We start from the raw sequence: 18,857 nt of genomic DNA on the forward strand, positions 1-18,857 counted from the left end.
CGGTCGGGTCGTGACCTCATCATACCGTTGCTTACGTTCGCCTAGTCACGCCGACCCGTGTGATGCAGCTTGTAATCGGGAAGAGTATGCGCTTTCTGCTTTATTCAGCTCTGAGGCCAACAACCTGTCTCATTTCATTTAGTTTCTGTTAAACTTGATTTTTCATTTTGAATTTCTGTGAACACACTATAAATCCTACCTAAGTAGCCATTAGATCATAAAACCATAGTGTGGAACATAAGAATTTGGTAGTTCCCTGATCCGACTGCACGTTCTCTCACTACTGATTTATCCGTGTTTTCCACGTAACTCTTCCGCTTTTCACTAAGTTCGGAGTTAGTGCTTCTGTTTGTGGCAACTATGTGCAATATTAGATCCTTTAATAGAGTAGGTAAGTTGTTGTTGTTGTGGTCTTCAGTCCTGAGACTCGTTTGATGCAGCTCTCCATGCTACTCTATCCTGTGCAAGCTTCTTCAACTCCCAGTAACTACTGCAACCTACATCCTTCTGAATCTGCTTAGTGTATTCATCTCTTGGTCTTCCTCTACGATTTTTACCCTCCACGCTGCCCTCCAATACTAAATTGGTGATCCCTTGGTGCCTCAGAATGTGTCCTACCATCCGATCCCTTCTTCTAGTCAAGTTGTGCCACAAATTTATCTTCTCCCCAATCCTATTCAATACCTCCTCATTAGTTATGTGATCTACCCACCTAATCTTCAGCATTCTTCTGTAGCACCACATTTCAAAAGCTTCTATTCTCTTCATGTCCAAACTATTTACCGTCCATGTTTCGCTTCGATATATGATAGCAGGAGGGACAGGGCTTCTGGTCAGGTGAATACACGGTTATAAACACAAAATCAAATAGGGGCAATGAGGACGTAGGTTTAATAATGAATAAAATAGTGGGAACGCGGATAAGCTAAAATGAAGAGCATAGTGAACAAATTATTGCGTCCAAGATAGACACGAAGCCCACACCCATCACAGTAGTACAAGTTTATATGCCAACTATCTCCACGGATGAGGAAGAGATTGAAGAAATATATGATGAGATGAAAGAAATTATTCAGATAGTTAAGGGAGATGAAAATTTAATTGTGATGGGGGACTGGAATTCGATGGTAGGGAAAGGAAGAAAAGGAAAAGTAGTAGGTGAATATGGACTGGGGGAAAGGAATGAAAGACGAAGCCTCCAGGTAGAATTTTGCACAAAGCATAATTTAGTCATAGCTAACACTTGGTTAACACTTGGTTTAAGAATCATAAAAGAAGGTTGTATAAGTGGAAGAGACCTGGAGACATCTGAAGGTTTTTGATTGATTACATAGTGATGTGACAGAGATTTCGGAACCAGATTTTTATCTGCAAGACATTTCCAGAGGCAGCTGTAAATTCCAGGAATTTAAGGAAATGGGGCCTCGATAAACTGAAAGAACCAGAGGCTGTAGAAAGTTTCGAGGGAGCATTAGGGCACGCTTCACAAAAACAGAAGAAAGAAATACAGTAGAAGAAAAAGTGAAGGATGCAGAGGATCAAGTAGGTAAAAAGACGAGGGCTACAAAAAATCTTGGATAACACAAGAGATGTTGCATTTAATTGATGAAAGAGGAAAATATAAAAATGCAGTACAGTAAGTAAAGTGGCGAAAAGGAATACAAATACGTAAAAAATAAGAGTGACAGGAAGTGCAAATGTCTAAGCAGCAATGGCTAGAGGACAAATGTAAGAAATTAGGAGCATATGTCACTCGGAGATAGACAGACGCCGCCTACAGGAAAATTAAAAAGATCTTTGCAGAAAAGAGAACCACGTGTAAGAATATCAAGAGCTTAGATGAAAAACCAGACCTAAGCAAGAAAGGGAAATCACGAAGGTGGAAGGAGTATACAGAGGGAGTATATAAAGTGTCTATACAAGGGAGATGTAGTTGAGGGCAGTACTACAGAAATGGAAGAGGACGTAGGTGAGGATGAGATGTGAGATATGATACTGCATGAAGAATTTCACAGAGTACTGAAAGACCCAAGTCGAAACAAGGCCCCGAGACTAGACAACATTCTGTTAGAACTATTGATGGTCATGGGAGTCCGCCCCGATAGCTGAGTGGTCAGCATGACGGATTGCCGTCCTACAGACCCAGATTCGATTCCCGCCTGGGTCGGGGATTTCCTCCTCTCAGGGATTGGGTGTTTTGCTGTCTTCATCATCATTTCATCCCCATCCGGAGCGCAGGTCGCTCAATGTGGCGTTGAATGTAGTAAGACCTGCACCGAGGCAGCCGGACCTGCCCTGCAAGGGGCCTCCGGCCAATGACGCCAAATTCTCATTTCCATTTCTATGGTCATGGGAGAGCCACCAATGACAAAACACTCCAACTGGCGAGAAAGATATAAGAGGCATGAGAAATACTCTCCGGTTTCAAGAAAAATATAATAACTCCAATTCCCAAAGAAGCAGGTCCTGACAGATGTGAATATTACCAAACTATCGGTGTAATAAGTTACGATTGCGAACTACCAACACGAATTCTTTACGAACGAATGGAAAAATTGATAAGAACCGGCCTTGGGGAAGATTAGTTTGGATTCTGGAGATATGTAGGAACATAGGAATCATTACTGACCCTATGACTCCTCATAGAAGATAGGTCAAGGAAAGGCAAACCTACATCTATAGCATTTGAGAAAGCTTTTGACAATGCTGAGTGGAATACTGTCTTTCAAATTCTATAGGTATCAGGGGTAAAATACAGATAACTAAAGGATATTCACAATTTGTACAGAAACCAGATGGCAGTTATAATAGTCGAGGGGCATAAAAGGGAAGCAATGGTTGAAAAGCGAGTGAGACATAGTTGTAACCTATCTCCCACGTTATTCAATGTGAATATTGAGCAAATAGTAAAAGAAGCAAAAGAAAAACTTGGTGTAGGAATTAAAGTCCAGGGAGAGCAAACAAAAGCTATGAGGTTTGCCGATGACATTGTAATTCTGTCAGAGACAGCAAAGGACTTGGAGGAACATTTGAACGGAATGGTCAGAGTCTTGAAAGAAGGATATAAGATAAACGTCAACAAATGCAGAACGAGGGTAATGAAATGTATCGACTTAAATGAGGTGATGCTGAGGACATTAGATTAGGAAATGGGACACTTATCATAGAAGATGATTTTACTGTACAGGCAGCAAAATAACTGACAATGGCCAAAGTAGAGAGGATATAAAATTTGTTCACATCGAGCATAGATTTAGGTGTCAGGAAGTCATTTTCTGCAAATATTTGTATGGAGTGTAGGTGTGTAGCTCAGTATGGAAGTGAATCACGGACGATAAACAGTTTCGACAAGAAAAGAATATAAGTTCTGACATGTGGTGCTACAGAAGAATACTGAATATTAAATGAGATGATCACGGAACTAATGAGGAGGTACTGAATAGAATGGAGGAGAACAGAAATTAGTGGTACACTGTGACTACAAGAAGGGCTGTCTTCATCATCATTTCATCCCCATCCGGTGCGCACGTCGCCCAAAGTGGCGTCGAATGTAAAAAGACCTGCACCGAGGCAGCCGGATTCTGAGACATCATGTGATTACCAGTTTGGTACCGGAGAGAAGAGGGGTGGGGGGAGGGGTGTGTGAAACTCTTAATGGAAGAGCAAGAGATGAATACAGTAAGCAGATTCAGAAGGATATAGGTTGAGTTGCAGTAATTACTCGGGGATGAAGAGACTCGCACAGGATAAAATAGGATGGAGAGCTCTATGAAACCAGTCTTCGGGCGGAAGACCACAACAACAACAACATGTATGCTTGACCAGATGTGCAATGAAATTTGTATCTCTTTCTGGGGTAGCCAGAAGGCACATGTCTTTTGCAGTGTTTGAATACTTCTTGGTGGTTTAAATACTCTGTCAAACATTTTGGTATTCTTTTGGTGTGATATGTGACTGCTTTTAACAGTGGGAGGTTTACTTTGGTTCATTTTCATCATCTTCAAGGAGATAGTTCCCTTTTTGTCTCTTTGTCAAAGGAGCCGTTTCTTCTGAAGGTAGATCTTCGCTCAAGTACTGTGGCTTATGGATTACTTAGCCTGATCCACCAACGTTTTGATTATACCTATTTTTCTGCTTGGGATGGAGACCAATTTTTGTGAAGGTATAGCATCGTCGGGCTTTTTGTGTACCTGTACGTCCCAAAACGAAAGTTTTACTTCAATCTCCTTTTCATAGTGGGCTTTACATTAGAATTAACATCACTCAGAAAATTTAGACAGTCTGATATTTCTTTTCCTACATGAGGCCATACAGCGAAAATTAATGTACCACAGTCCACAAGAGGGTTTCTTCTCGGTCATCTGAAGAACTATTTCTTTAATTTTTTCATGAAGAAATTCCCTACAACTGCGCTGATGGGTTTCAATAGCCACAACATTAGTTTGCTCGTAGAATTTACTGTCCCATAGAATGGAACTTGGTGAGACAATATGTAACCCTTAACTGCTCTAGTGGGGTCCTGGAGAACCCAACGTGATATGAATACAATACATAGATGTCAACGGAACAACAAATGGCGCCTGTGTTCTTGGTAGTTCTCAGTGAAGTGATGCCGTTTAACACGAAGTGTTGGATGCGGTGTTTCCGGTAATATTTTGTGAGATAAAGAGAAAGAGGTCTCAGAATACCCCACCAGAGAATTAACCTAAGTTGTTTTTCATTATCTAAATTAGTCTTTTAGGCGACTGAAGTCTTAGAGTACTTCGAAAAGAGCAAACTTCCAATGATAACGTCAATTTTTAAGGTTATGTGAGTATGTATGCATTATTTTTCAGAGTAGCGTCATCGAAGTCATCAAAAGATGATGAGTTGGAAAGAATAGTGAATGATCCTGCGTTTTTGCAATCTTATGAGGAGAGCACATCAGATGAGGATGAATTTATACTAAGTGATCATGATTCCATCTCTGAAGTTACATCAGAATGTAGTTGTGAAGAATCAGATGAAGAGGCGTGTATTAGGCTTTCCACTGACAAATATTTTTTTGGAAAAAGGCAGTGCTACAAGTGCTCAAAAGAAGCTCCTCCTACAACTCGTACGTGTGCTCACAATATAGTTAGTCGCCTTCCAGGCGCTAGACGAGACAAAAGCGCTTTATTCAGCAGACGTATTACCTGCTTGGAATTGTTCGTTACTAAAGATTTATTACAACTAATTCTCACCATTAGAAACGTCAAGATACATGACGTCAAATAAATACAGAGCTCCTCAGCCAGCATTCATGAAGGTGCTAGATATAATAGAACTGAGAGCATTTCTGGGCCTGCTTTATTTATCTGGAGTAATCAAATCTTATCACGAAAATGTTCTTGAAATTTTTGCTAATGATAGAACTGGTCGTGATGTGTTTTTAGCAAGTATGAGCGTTCATAGATTTTTATTCATTTTGTCTTGTCTGCGTTTCGATTGTGTTACTACAAGAGATGCTAGGAAGGCTGATGACAGAATTGCAACTATTAGAGATATCTGGGAACTCTTTATAGACAAATGTCAAAAGTATTATACTCCAGGAGCGAACGTGACAATCGATTAATTGAATGAACTGTGGGTGAAGCCCGACCAACAGGCATTGATCAAAAATGATAGTGCATTGAGAATGGCTAGTTTCTAGCTGAAATCTAGATCTGCCAATAAAATTTAAAAATGACGACTGATAGCTGAAATCCGTTGTTTACAATTCAATATAACACTCTCTGCGTGCAACAGTCTTCTGAACGGAAGGTAACCTGATATCTCAAATGCGTTAAAATGTTTATAATGTTCAGTGATAAAAGTGGAACTCAAAATAAAATTTCTTTAACTTGCAGTGTCGTTTAACTTATTGGGGTACTGCGAGACCCCACTAGAGTATTAGAGTATGAGCATTTCGCTAGAGGAGTGGGAAGGGTTAATGAGATTTGCTATATACTTTGCAAAAATACCTTCTTGTTGTGACATCACTTCTTTCAGAGAAACCATAGTAAACAGGAATACAACAGCTACAGTCACTAGAGTCTCTCTTGGGCTCAATCTCAAGGGTTTTGATTTTTCAATAATATGACCAGAAACGTTCATAGGTTTTTTTGCTCCAAGTGTTTAGCAATCTCTTTTGTCAAACAATCAATAGCGTTAGCAAGAGGTCCTAACGGAATGTCAGGTTTGTGAATTTTTGATAAACTGTACAGTCTTGATGGGAGAACTTCTGATCTGGTAAGACATTTCTAGGCTGTGGGTTGTGGGGTATCCGCTACATCTACATTATAACTCTGCTATTCACAATAAAGTGCGTGGCAGAGGGTTCAAGCTGTCTCTCTGCCGTTCCACTCTCGAACGGCGTTCGGGACAAACAAGCACTTATCTTTTATTTTATCGCGATGATCATTTCTCACTACGTAGGTAGGTGCCAACAGTCTGTTTCGCAATCGGAGGAGAAAGCTGTTGATTGAAATTTCATGAGAAGATCCCGTCGCAGTGAAAGATGCCTTTGTTTTAATGATTGCCACTCCAATTCACGTTTCTTGTCTGTGGCACTGTCTCCCCTATTTCGCGACAATACAAAACGATCTGCCCTTCTTTGAACTTTTTCAGTGTCATCCGTCAGTCCCACCTTCTGCGGATCCCACAGAGTACAGAAATACTCCAGAACAGGGCGGACAAGCATGGTGGAAGCAATCTGTTTAGTAGACCTGTTGCACCTTCTAAGTGTTCTGCGAATGAATCGCAGCCTTTTGTTTTCTTTACCAACGACATTCTCTATGTGATTGTTTCAACTTCGGTTATTTGTAAGTGTAATACCTAAGTATTTAGCTGAATTTACAGCCTTCAGATTTGTGTGACTTATCGTGCAATCGAAATTCAGCAGATTTCTTGTAGTACTCACTATATCTTGCTGGTTATAATACACCCCGAATTTTACAGTCGTAGTTTTACTACCTCATTATCACTGCAGCGTTGCCTTATTTGCTGAAAGACTTGGAAAGTCTTTTTCAGAATTTAAATCTCAGAGTGGTTTCCTCCGACATTTCATTAAGTTACTGTTATCTGAATCTTCATAGGCTTTAAGGGTGACTCCAGCACCTGGAGACGATGCGTTAGGCATAGAAATATGCCTTGGACCACGGCATGACACCCATAAAATAGAATTCAACAGAAGCCAGTATTTCCATGTCAGGTTCCGTGTAGAAACTGTATCTGATTACTTATCAGTACAAGTCTTGACTGTATTTTCATAAGTAGTTCTAAGTTCTAGTGGACTGATGACCATAGATGTTGAGTCCCATAGTGCTCAGAGTCATTTGAACCATTTGTATTTTCATATCAGGTTCAGTGTGGAAACTGTGAGCGTACAAGCTCTGGGAATAAATTAGAGCGGCAGTTCTCCGTCGCAGAGAACGTGGCTGGCGGTTGCTACGGGGCTGTGGCGAATGGCTAGCGATTACTCGGCCTTGGAAAACCCGAGCGGAAGCTTGCCAGGGGAGCGGTTCAAAATGGTTCAAATGGCTCTGAGCACTATGCGACTTACCGTCTGAGATCATCAGTCCCCTAGAATTTAGAGCTAATTAAACCTAACTAACCTAAGGACATCACACACATCCATGCCCGAGGCAGGATTCGAACCTGCGACCGTAGCGGTCGCTCGGCTCCAGACTCAAGCGCCTAGAACCGCTCGGCCACCCAGGCCGGCGGCAGGGGAGGGGATGGCCGTGTTTGTGCGTTTGGAGGAATTTATATGCCAGAGAAAACTTGATAAAAACAGAACTAAGAGTGACACTGAGGTGCGAGTTGGCACTCATGGGCAGACAAATACGTAAAGCTAAATTATCTAGACGCGTCACAAAGATATGTAATAGTTTAAAAATTATTGTAATCTTAAAAATTGTAAATTTATGATCGTTCAAAAGCTAATATCTCCGTAACGCTTCGGCCAATTAATATGAACAAAGTGTTTACAGATGCGGCTACCAGAGCTGCATAGAGCAATCATAGCTGATTTAAAAGAATATATACTGTTTTTGAATGAGAGGTCGGAATATGGGATTCGACTGAGAGAAACCGTGTTTTTGGTAATAAATAAATTTAAAGAGGCGTAACTAGTGGTAGCATTCTAAGGCTTAAAGAGATGGGTGAGTATTTAAGTATGTATTTTTATTTTTTTAGTTATGTTTGGTTTAAAAAACCGGGAAAAGCAAAATCACGCCACCAGAACATTATTTTTGAGAAAACGGTGGTAGATACGAACAATTGGACTTTAAATTGTTATTGCACGGAATATTTTTCAATGTATCATATGTTTTTTCGTGTTTGGTTTTAGAATATTCGTAATTTATTTGTCAAACATTGTTTTGAGTTAGACAGTCGTTTCGAGGGTGTACAGAGCAGCCATTTTGGAGTTGAGTTTGAGCGACACTAAGAGCCGGGCGCGCCTCCCACCTGGGGGTAGTATTGGGTTGGTAGCCATCATCGGAGACCAGTACGTATGTAGCGACGTTCGAAGTCGATCAAGTTGAGCGCAATATAGTGTTCAAAGATTTTCAAATGTGTGTGAAATCTTATGGGAGTTAACTGCTAAGGTCATCAGTCCCTAAGCTTACACACTACTTAACCTAAATTAGCCTAGGCACACACACCCATGCCCTCTGCCGGGACCAGCCACACAGTCCATGACTTCAGCGCCCTAGACCGCTCGGCTAATCCCGCGCGGCGCGCAATATAGTGGTTTAGGACAGCAGACAACAGTGTATTTTGTGAACTGTGAACAGACTGTCGAGTACCGTGATCGCGACATACGAATTTCATAGTGAATTATTGTAGCATCAGTTATTAACGGCCGCCCTTACGTAACAGCCCCTCAGACTGCATTTAAGTGTTTAGTCAATATACTGAAGACTATTCGTGGAATACAGAAATAAACAACATGTACAAATTATAAATCATCGTGAGTGAATCAATATTTTGAATTTAACCGCAATACCTGCCTGTGTTTTTTTTTAAATATTTTATTTCAGCTTGAAAACTGAGTTTACGACAGGTGTGAGCTGGCACCCTATGACGAAAAACGTAGCTAAGCAATGAGACCAGCCACATCTCTGGGCCGCTCAATTAAGCTGGGTGTTGAGTGTAACAAATATATATATTTTCGTGCCATAGCACGTCGCGGCTCGAGCTAAATATTCAGTCTAAACTAACATTTTTATCAAAAATCTACGAACAGCACCAACGCTAACTATATAAATATTTTCATCATTTTCAGCGAATTTTTACAGTGCGTAGTGCCAAGTACCGTCATGATATGGGAGTAATTATAACGACGGTATTTTGCACTGTGACGTAATTGAAATCTTCCTGCATCTTGCAGCCTTTTACAATTATACCTCCTCCTTTTGCAATTCTTGAACAAAGTGTTCGCTATTACTAACTAAAATTTATTTCAGAATGCAGTCAACGTTTCTCATCTCTCATTCCTAGTTCCAAGCCCACATTCCCCTGTAACTTGTTCTTCTACTCCTTCCCCTACAATCGCACTGCAGTCCTCCATGGCTATCAGATTTTCATTTCTGTTAGGTACTGACTTACCCGTGCAATATCGTGATATATTTTCTTTCTCTCTCATATTCCGCGTGCGACGTTGGCATGTATACCTGAACTGTCGTCGTCGGTGTTGGTCTGCTGTCGGTTCTGATGAGAGCAATCCTACCACTGAACTGTTGACAGTAACTCACTCTCTGTCCCACCTTCCTATTCATAACGAATCCTACTGCCGTTATGCTATTTTCTGCTGCTGTTGATTTTACACAGTACTCACCTGACCAGAAGTACTCGTCTTCTTTCCATTTCACTTTAGTATCGTCCCACTACGTGTACACTGAACCTTACCATTTCCCATTTCAGATTTTGTAGCTTCCTTCACATGTTCAAACTTTTGACTTTTCACGCCCCAACTCGTAAAACGTTATCCTTTCATTGATTGTTCAATCTTTTTCTCATGGTGACCTCCGAGAGTCCCCTCCCGGAGATGTGAAATGGGCGACTGCTCCAGAATCTTTTGCCAATGGAGAGATCATCGTGACACTTTTTGAGTTTCTAACAAACCTACCACAACAAAGGTCACAATTTAATAACGATTGTGGTGTTGCTCACGCTGCTAAATACTGCATTTTCGGGCAACAACAGTCATATTATGTGGCAGGTGTCATTAGAGCGCAGTTAATAAAGTCATTTCACGTAGTAATCAAAAAACTAGGCACTCATCTTTTTGTGTTTCCCACGCTGGTCTCATCGTAAAATCATGGCTCAATCGTTGAAAATCTAGGTGGTTATGATTCCAAGCTCGGATGAAAAGAGGTCTAGGTTTTATTCTGCTATATTCAAAAGTTTTGTAGATGCGCCTCACAAACCATCCTTAAAGTTTTGTAGATGCGCCTCACAAACCATCCTTGAAGATTACACTTTTGCTGGACAATGGTGATGTGAAAAAAATAATTAGCACTCCGAAATTAAGTTACACTTCCTTTTAATTGCATTATCACGTAAACACAAAACATCACTTCACAATACAAAACGTACTTGAAAACATCTTTCTCACAGTCACTGTTAAAGTTCACATTTTATAAGCGGACTACAATACGCGTCTTTCCAACGTGACGTCCAAGACTTGACCTTCTCATGGTCCGACTCTCTAACAAGTTAACAACTAACTAACTATTGCTTACGCGCCCAAAAATTAGAGTTACAAGTAAGTCAAAGATGATAGTGACAAAAGAAGGAATGCACATAAGAATAATATCATTGCAATATAAGCATATCGATGTATCACAAATGAAATCAAATCTGAATGTTGTCTCATGAATATGTTAACTACTTTGCAGAAACACAGTAGAATATTACTGATATCGAGACGTTCTGATGAGGTGCCGTAATGGTTGCGTAATTCAAGTACCATTACAAGTTACAAGCAGCATGTTCTTATTGGTAATCAAAACGTTCTCTGCCCTGGGTTCGAAACCCGCCGCCGCTTAAATTCTGAATAAAAATCGTCTGCAGTGGGGCCTAAGATTTCCGGCGTAAGTATTGATCCCTCATTCAGCCAATGGCTGTTCAAAGAGGGTGGATGAGTGGACAGAGGCTCGGGGCCCTCTTTGCTCTCGGGGTGGGAAACTGCCTCTAAAGGCCATGAGGATGCAGAAGGGAATGGAAAGCACTGCATTAAAGAGAACAGCGTACAGAACATCTTTAAGAAGAGGAGAAAATGATTAGACGCACGGTTAGTGGCTGGGACCCTCACTTGCGAACGTACCATCGCGCGGAGCAGGAGTCGATGCAGTCCGCGGCGACGCGGCACTGGATGTCTTCGACCAGCTGGTACGCCTCGTCCATCCCTAGGCTGCGCAGCGCCTCCACGCCTCTGGCGCAGCGCCGACCCTCGTCGCTCGCGGGCGGCGGCGGCGGCGGCGGCGGCGGCGGCGGCCACTCGTAGTTCCCGTGCGGCACGAGGCGTGCCACGGCCGGCACGGCGACGGAAGGCGGGTCGAGGGTCTCGCACGACCCGTGCAGGTAGTAACGACCTGTGAAACGATTTCAAGTCAGCTCAGTGTCTCCACACAGACCGGTCAATTCTACACTACTTATTTCTACACTACTGGCCATTAAAATTGCTACACCAAGAAGGAAAGCAGATGACAAACGGGTATTCATTGGACGGATATATTATACTAGAACTGACATGTGATTACATTTTCACGCAGTTTGGCCGTAATAACGGCCTTGATACGTCTGGGCATTGAGTCAAACAGAGCTTGGATGGTGTGTACAGGTACAGCTGCACATGCAGCTTCAACGCGATACCACAGTTCATCAAGAGTATTGTGACGAACCAGTTGCTCGGACACCATTGACCAGACGTTTTCAATTGGTGACAGGTCTGGAGAATGTGCTGGCCAGGGCACCAGTCGAACATTTTCTGTATCCAGAAAGGCCTGTACAGGACCTGCAACTTCCGGTCGTGCATTATCCTGGTGAAATGTAGGGTTTCGCAGGGATCGAATGAAGGGTAGAGCCACGGGTCGTAACACATCTGTTCAAAGTGCCGTCACTGCGAACAAGAGGTGACCGAGACATGTAACCAATGGCACCGCATACCATCACGCCAGGCAATACGCCAGTATGGCGATGACGAGTACACGCTTCCAATGTGCGTTCACCTCGATGTCGCCAAACACGGATGCGACCATCATGATGCAGTAAACAGAACCTGGATTCATCCGAAAAAATGACGTTTTGCCATTCGTGCACCCAGGTTCGTCGTTGAGTACACCTTCGCAGGCACTCCTGTCTGTGATGCAGCGTCAAGGGTAACCGCAGTCATGGTCTCCGAGCTGCTAGTCCATGCTGCTGCAAACGTCGTCGAACTGTTCGTGCAGATGGTTGTTATAAACGTCCCCATCTGTTGACTCAGGAATCAAGACGTGGCTGCACAATCCGTTACAGCTATGCGGATAAGATGCCTGACATCTCGAGTGCTAGTGATACGAGGCCGTTGGGATCTAGCACGGCGTTCCGTATTACCCTCCTGTACCCACCGATTCCATATTCTGCTAACAGTCATTGGATCTCGACCAACGCGAGCAGCAATGTCGGCATACGATAAACCGCAATCGCGATTGGCTACAATCCTACCTTTATCAAACTCGGAAACGTGATGATACGCAATTCTGTTCCTTACACGAGGCATCACAACAACGTTTCACCAGGCAACGCCGTCAACTGCTGTTTGTGTATGAGAAATCGGTTCGAAACTTTCCTCTTGTCAGCACGTTGTAGGTGTCGCCACCGGTGCCAACCTTGTGTGAATGCTCTGAAAAGCTAATCATTGACATGTCACAACATCTTCTTCCTGTCCGTTAAATTTTGCGCCTGTAGCACGTCATCTTCTTGATGTAACAATTTTATTGGCCAGTAGTGTATATTGCAATCTGGCTGTTTTTAATCTTTGACATTCCGTCTTTTAGCGGACTTTTGTTTTGACGGACACAAATGTTGGGTAAAAAGATTCCCAATTTTTCCGCTCTAATGTTTCATAATCATATGTTCACCTGCAGATGTCGTTTTTGATGTCACGAAACCGGTAGTGATCCAGTAATAAAGGGCTAAATACAGTTGAAGCCGTTATTTGTACCCAAGATGAGAGAAGCGTGTCTGCCCCGCTAGATCGTCTACTGGAGTAAGTACATGTCTTTTCATACTGTCAACAGTGTTTCCATGGATCCTTCGGCCTCATAATCCACCTTGTCACCCTTCACCAATATGCTACCGTTCCCAAAGAACTGAGGACGTGTCACACACCTTCTTTGTTCGCTAGCTTCTATGTACAGTGAATGGATTTTGCCTGTATTCCATCAGTGAACCGTAGTCTAAAAATGGCTCTGAGCACTATGGGACTTAACATCTGAGATCATCAGTCCCTAGAACTTAGAACTACTTAAACCTAACTAACCTGAGGACATCACATATATCCATGCCCGAGGCAGGATTCGAACCTGCGACCGTAGCGGTCGCGCGGTTCCAGACTGAAGTGCCTAGAACCGTTCGCTCACAGCGGCCGGCGAACCGTAGTCCACCACCTCCTTCAGTTATGACTGACTCCATGTTATTGTTGGATTTCATCTCTTCACAAATTTTTTACTCCAGTATTCACGTCAGTTGACTGGTTCCAGTTTTTGAACTGCACAATTTTATGTTTCTAAACCTTTAAAGAGAGTTGCTTGTTATACCAACACTTTGAAATCGTATTAATATCTGGGTGTGTGTGTGTGTGTGTGTGTGTAACTTTTCGGGTAGCAGTTCACTACGGCTAACTGCGTCAGCTAAGCTTATTATTTATACTTTCTTCCGGGTAATTTAGAGACAACATGGGCAACAAGGGCCTCAACAAACTTACCTATGCTTACTTCTCGCCTGTCACATGACGCCCCATCTGTACTGTGTCGTCCCTACCTGAAGCCAGTTAGAAATTTAATTTAATTGGATACCAATTTTTATAATACTCGTTAGTTAAACACTATACGAAAGTCAATAAAACGGCACCTCATCATGTTGAACTGTGGGCTTTCGGATGACATGCGTAAAAAGCGTTAGTCTGGTTTCACATGATCATTTTTTTCGGGGTCTACTGTGGTAGCCATAGAGGAGATATTCTGTACAAGTGCTTCCACTTTCTAACCCGGTAATCAAGAAATTGAAGACAGTCTTAGACAGACAATTTGAATTTTCAATGCTGTCACAGAATCGGTTCGCACAGAGTATGAGCAGTCTGAAGACCAGTGTATACACGGAAACAACGTACAGCCGTAAGTTGCTATTTATCAGTTCTGAACGTCAGAACAAAACTGCCCAAAACAAGTCTTACCAAAGCAGCGTGAAATTTACTAGGCTTCATGCAAGTAAAAAATACAGTTATTGTAAAATAATTTCATTGACGAGATGGAGAACAGGAGCTGGCCACGCCCACATAAATCTCTGCAGGTTGCGAGGGGGAGAGGTAATCTTAAGTCGGTGTGGTAGACTCCAGACTCGGCGTGAGGCGCCTGAACTGCTCCACACAGACTCTGCTCCCCAGCCAGGTCTCTGCTGCTGACGTCACAGCTCCAGTGCGGTATGGGCCATGAACGGCGCCCGCCCACCTGCATCCAGACGTTCTGAACTCTCATCTCCTGGGGCGACACTTACTTGTGTTCTGTCATCATTGGCTCCCTGCCAAAGCTTCTGTTAGAGTCACAATAACTAGATCCAGAAAAGCTAGAATTCTCATTAATATAACGCACATATCATTGTCTTCCTGTTTCAGTCACTGTGATGCGCCTGTGAGCTGTATTTCGCCTGTAATTGCCGACGTTACTATGTAGGATATCTTACAAGGTAAGCAACAAACGCGCTGCCATTCGGTGTTTTGTAGTCCTGTGAGAGCGTCATATAATAGAGTTTGTTGCTTTGCACTTGTATGGGAACACGCAACACTTACCGAACTGGCAGAAATCGACTGTGATACCCATTTATTCAACAATGTTAGGATAGTTTGACATACACATATCAAACAAAATTTTGCATCACATCATTTCCGTCCTTTCTATTGCTCATGAAAACCACACATTGCATGTTGTACCACCGTACAGCGAGACCTTCAGAGGTGGTAGTCCAGATCGCTGTACACACCGGTACCTGTAAAACCCAGTAGCACCTCCTCTTGCATTGATGCATGCCTGTATTCGTCGTGGCATACTAACCACAAGTTCATCAAGGCACTGTTGGTCCAGATTGTCCCACTCCTCAACGGCGATTCGGTGTAGATACCTCAGAGTGGTTGGTGGGTCACGTCGTCGATAAACAGCCCTTTTCAATCGATCCCAGGCATGTTCGATAGGGTTCATGTCTGGAGAAGATGCTGGCCGCTCCAGTCGAGCGCTGTCACTATCCTGAAGTAAGTCATTCACGAAGGGGGGCGCGAATTGTCGTCCATGAATGCCTCGCCAATATGGTGCCGATATGGTAGCACTATCAGTCGGAGGATCGCATTCACGAATCGTACAGCCTTTACGGTGCCTTCCATGACTACCAGCGGCGTACGTCGGCCCCACATAATGTCACCCCAAAACAGCACGGAACCTCCACCTCGCTACACTCGCCGGACAGTGTGTCTAAGGCGTTCAGCCTGACCGGGTTGCCTCCAACGATTGTCTGGTTGAAGGCATGTGCGACACTCATCGGTGAAGAGAACGTGACGACAACCCTGAGCGGTCCATTTGGCATATTCTTGGGCCCATCTGTACCGTGCTGCGTGGTTGCAAAAATGGGCCACGCCATGGACGTCGGTAGCGAACTTGCGCATCATGCAGCCTACTGCGAACAGCTTCCGTGGTAACACGACGTCCTGTGGCTGCACGAAAAGCATTATTCAACATGGTTGCGTTGCTGTCAGGGTTCCTACGAGCCATAATCTTTAGGTAGCGGTCTCTCTGTATCTCCTCCATGTCCGAACAACATCACTTTGGTTCACTCCGAGACGCCTGGACGCTACCATTATTGAGAGCCCTTCCTGGCACAAAGTAACAATGCGGACGCTATCGACCGCGGTATTGACCATCTAGGCATGGTTGAACTACAGACAACACGAGCCGTGTTCCTCCTTCCTGGTAGAATGACTGGAACTGATCGGCTGTCGGACCCCTCTGTCCAACAGGCGCTGCTCATACATGATTGTTTATATCTTTGGGTGGGTTTAGTGAGATCTCTGAACAGTCAAATGGACTGTGTGTGTGATACAATATCCACAGTCAACGTCTATCCTCAGGAGTTCTGGGAACCTGGATGATGTTAAAATTTTTCTGATATGTGTATTAATCCAACTGAATTTGCTGACCGATATGGTAGCGTTGCTGAGACACGAGTCCACTGAGAGAAAGAAAATGCTGTGCTGTGCAATGAAAGTCTGTTTTAGCTAAGACGCAGTAGGTTTTGACAGAAAAACTTTACACATAAATATACCCGATGTTCGTCCCCAAATATTTATAACTGTATCGGGCAACATCTTGAAGTAGATCGGTCAAGAATTTTCGAGATCTTTTTCATTCATATTCCGTATCATTTATTACAATTTCGAGTTCCTTACCGTCAACGTGGACGAAGTTGCAACGAAGAACCGAAATTTGCTTTCTGACGTAATTCCGGGGAATACCCCAGATCTAAGTATTGCCAGGTTCACCAATATCTCTGTGGGGAAACACGCGCGGTCCGTGCGCTGTGACTTCAGAGCCGTACCCATACACTGGCAAGATCCTCTGCACTGATGAGGTCATCTCGCTCGAGAGCTAATTTCGTTGGCAGGCGCTTATACATTCCATTACACGGCTGCCGGCACATATCACTATTGACCGAAAAATCGGGATGTCTTCACGGTGTGTGTGTGTGTGTGTGTGTGTGTGTGTGTGTGTGTGTGTGTCTGTTGCAATTGACCAATACGAACTTCACCGAGCGAGGTGGCGCAGTGGTTAGCACACTGGACTCGCATTCGGGAGGACGACGGTCCAATCCCCCGTCCGGTCATCCTGATTTAGGTTTTCCGTGATTTCCCTAAAGCGTTCCAGGCAAATGACTGGAAGGTTCCTTTGAAAGGGCACGGCCGACTTCCTTCCCCGTCCTTCCCCAACCCTATGAAACCGATGACCTCGCTGTTTGGTCTCGTCCCCCAAAATAACCCAACCCACTACGAGCTTCACAGTGCTACGCATCTGATACCAATGAACGTAAGTAAGTTGTGAATGGGAAACGTTTACACTCCCAGGCGACACGGAGACTGCAACTGGATCGTGTCTAATGACAGACTGCCTCAATTGGTGGCCTCCATAACCTACTATGTAGTTTCGTACGACTCCATGGCTCCTCGTATATTCTCTGGAGAGTCTCTCCTAATTATTTATTTTGCAAAAAGTGATATTTACTGTATTGGTGTAACGTCAAGACTAGGGCCAATGAGTAAGAGACCTTACCTGAAATTTTCTATAACAAAATATTGTTATCAATATTCGTGAAGGCAGTTGAGACTGTTTGGCGCACCTTCTGCGGGTAATCCCCCACCTATACGGGTGACAGCAGGCAGGACGTCTGCTCACGCCTCCCATCGCCGATCCCCTGCGTATAAGCAGCACACAGTACGACTCTCTAAGAGACAATACGTTTCACTTCTTCCTTTACGCGAATATCCTGTCTGTTCAAACTGCTGATGCCCTCCGCGAATGTTGTCGGCATTTGCAGTTGCTTCATTTTGTCGCCGCCGATAAATTGTCTGCTCCGTGGTAAAGGAATGATGATTGTTAATTTCTGACACGCAGAATGCCGTTCACCATTTTCTCTTATCGGATGGAACTTTCCAGTTAACGTATCACCCCAATGCATTGGCTTCCGATTCACTACGCTTGCGCAGCGATTGACATTTTGAACTTTTATTACAGTCTCAGTTCTTCTTATCGCTGTATCTCTCTGCATTAAATAACTGCAGCCCTGTCACTGCTATATTTATTCTGAATTGGTCTGTATTATGATGTATTATGGTGGCCAGTGGAAGTGCTTAGAAGAGCGCTGCTTTAGCCACTCTGTAGCAATTCTGGACGTCTGGGGTGTCGCGTTGTCCCGCTGGAATTACCCAAGTCCGTCGCAGTGCACAATGGGTGTAGGTGATCAGACAGGATGCTTACGTACATGTCACCTGTCAGGAGTCGTATGCAGACCCCAACTGCACACTCACCACAGCATTACAGAGCCTCCACCAGCTTGAACAGCCCCGTACCGATATGCAGAATCCATAGATTCATGAAGTTGTCCACATACCCGTACACGCCCATTCGGTCGATAGAATCTGAAACGAGACTCGTCCGACCAGGCAACATGTTTGCAGTCTTCAACAGTCCAATGTCAGTGTTGACGGGCCCGAAAGAAGCGTAAAGCTTTGTGTCGTGCAGTCATCAAGCGTACACGACTGGGACTTCGGCTCCGAAAGCCCGTATGGATGATGATTTCGTTGAATGGCTCGCAAGATGACACTTGTTGATGACCCAGCAATGAAATGTACACCAATCTGCGGAAGGGTCGCACGATTCTCTTCAGTCGTCGTTGGTCCCGCTCTTGCAGGATCGTTTTCTTGGTGTTGTAGCAACGGTGTCGGAGATTCGATGTTTTACGGCATTACTGATATTCACGGTACAGTAGTGGAATGGTCGTGTTGGAAAATCCCCACTTCATCACTACCTCGGGGACGCTTTGTCCCATCGCTCGTG

The 18,857-nt window shown here is 43.7% G+C and overlaps 1 protein-coding gene across 1 annotated transcript in view; it reads right to left on the reverse strand.

Moving 5' to 3' along the window:
• LOC126458164 (uncharacterized) overlaps positions 1-18,857 on the reverse strand; it is a 91,148-nt gene that overhangs the window by 69,696 nt on the left and 2,595 nt on the right. The window contains exon 2 of the mRNA XM_050095032.1: positions 11,333-11,600. Within this exon, the coding sequence (XP_049950989.1) occupies positions 11,333-11,600 (268 nt within the window). The remainder of the gene's footprint in view (positions 1-11,332; positions 11,601-18,857) is intronic.

This window comes from Schistocerca serialis, chromosome 2, assembly GCF_023864345.2.
Source record: "Schistocerca serialis cubense isolate TAMUIC-IGC-003099 chromosome 2, iqSchSeri2.2, whole genome shotgun sequence".
NCBI classification, from domain to species: domain Eukaryota; kingdom Metazoa; phylum Arthropoda; class Insecta; order Orthoptera; family Acrididae; genus Schistocerca; species Schistocerca serialis.